This window comes from Empidonax traillii, unplaced genomic scaffold (assembly GCF_003031625.1).
Source record: "Empidonax traillii isolate 1590-97213 ecotype Southwest subspecies unplaced genomic scaffold, ASM303162v1 scaffold3607:size12074, whole genome shotgun sequence".
Taxonomy (NCBI): Eukaryota; Metazoa; Chordata; class Aves; order Passeriformes; family Tyrannidae; genus Empidonax; species Empidonax traillii.
Window position 1 is genome coordinate 10,785 of NW_020958800.1, and position 1,290 is coordinate 12,074.

The 1,290-nt window shown below is 52.0% G+C and overlaps 1 protein-coding gene across 1 annotated transcript; it reads right to left on the minus strand.

Annotated features, from left to right (window-relative positions):
* Positions 1 to 475: 475 nt before the first annotated feature.
* Positions 476 to 1,285, minus strand: LOC114072622 (olfactory receptor 14J1-like; the record flags this gene model as incomplete). The annotated part of the gene is made up of 1 exon (XM_027910499.1): positions 476 to 1,285. A coding segment is annotated over one exon (810 nt), but the record flags the coding sequence as incomplete, so codon positions are not given.
* Between the last annotated feature and the right edge of the window lie 5 nt (positions 1,286 to 1,290).

The following is a 1,290-nucleotide window of genomic DNA, read 5'->3' on the forward strand; positions in this document are numbered from 1 at the left end:
CCCAGTGCCTGTCCCTGCCTGTGCTCAAAGGGCTCCCACCCCCAGGACTGTGCTCAGAGAGCACTCAGGCCTTGCAGCCAGAAAGGGGCTCACAAGGCCAGTGTGGAAGTGGAAAGAGCAGCTCTGCAAAGCCCAAGCTCTGCTGCTCCCTGGCAGTGCTGCTGTGCTGGGATTCTTGTGCCCTTTGCCAATCCCCCCTGTCCTGCAGTGTGCTGTGCTTTAGGAACAGCTGAGAAGAAGGGTCTTGGACAAAGCAGGCACTGCAGGGTCCTTTATTTCGTTTAAAAACTTAGAGAGCACAATTCAACATTTATACATCTCTGATTCAAATTCAGGTGAACACTACATTAGAAGGCAGATAAATAATAATATTTCATTGTACAGAAAAAAACTGCAAGAAGAAGGCACAACTCAATAATCTCCCCAAAAACCCTGAAAGTGTAGGTCAGGCCATTAGTGAATTCCATCCTGAATGCTACATAGAAGAAACCAGGCAGTTTGATGCTTCAGAAAAGCATCCAGTAATCATTTTCCTGATGGCATCCCGGAGCTCCTGGATTCTCAGGCTGTAGATGAGGGGGTTCACTGCTGGTGGCACCACCGAGTACAGAACTGACAGGGCCAGATCCAGGGACGGGGAGGAAATAGAGGGGGGCTTCAGGTAGGCAAATGCTGCAGTGCTTAAAAAGAGGGAGACCACAGCCAGGTGAGGGAGGCAGGTGGAAAAGGCTTTGTGCCGTCCCTGCTTAGGGGGGATCCTGAGCGCAGCCCTGAAGATCTGCACATAGGAGAAAACCATGAAAATGAAACAACAAAATGCTAAAAAGATGGAAAACAAGAGAAGTCCCAGTTCCCTGATGCTGGAGTGTGAGCAGGAGAGCTTGAGGATGTGAGGGATTTCACAGAAGAACTGGCCCAGGGCATTGCCCTGGCACAGGGGCAGGGAAAATGTATTGGCTGTGTGTAGCAGAGCATTGAGAAACCCAGAGGCCCAGGCAGCTGCTGCCATGTGGGCACAAGCTCTGCTGCCCAGGAGGGTCCCGTAGTGCAGGGGTTTGCAGATGGCAACGTAGCGGTCGTAGCACATGATAGTCAGGAGGGAAAACTCTGCTGAAATGAAGAACAGAAAGAAAAAGGCCTGTGTAGCACATGCTGTGTAGGAGATGGTTGTGGTGGCCCAGAGGGAGTTGTGCATGGCTTTGGGCACAGTGGTGCAGATGAAGCCCAGGTCTGTGAGGGAGAGGTGCAGCAGGAAGAAGTCCCTGGGGGTGTGCAGGTGCTGGTCGCAGG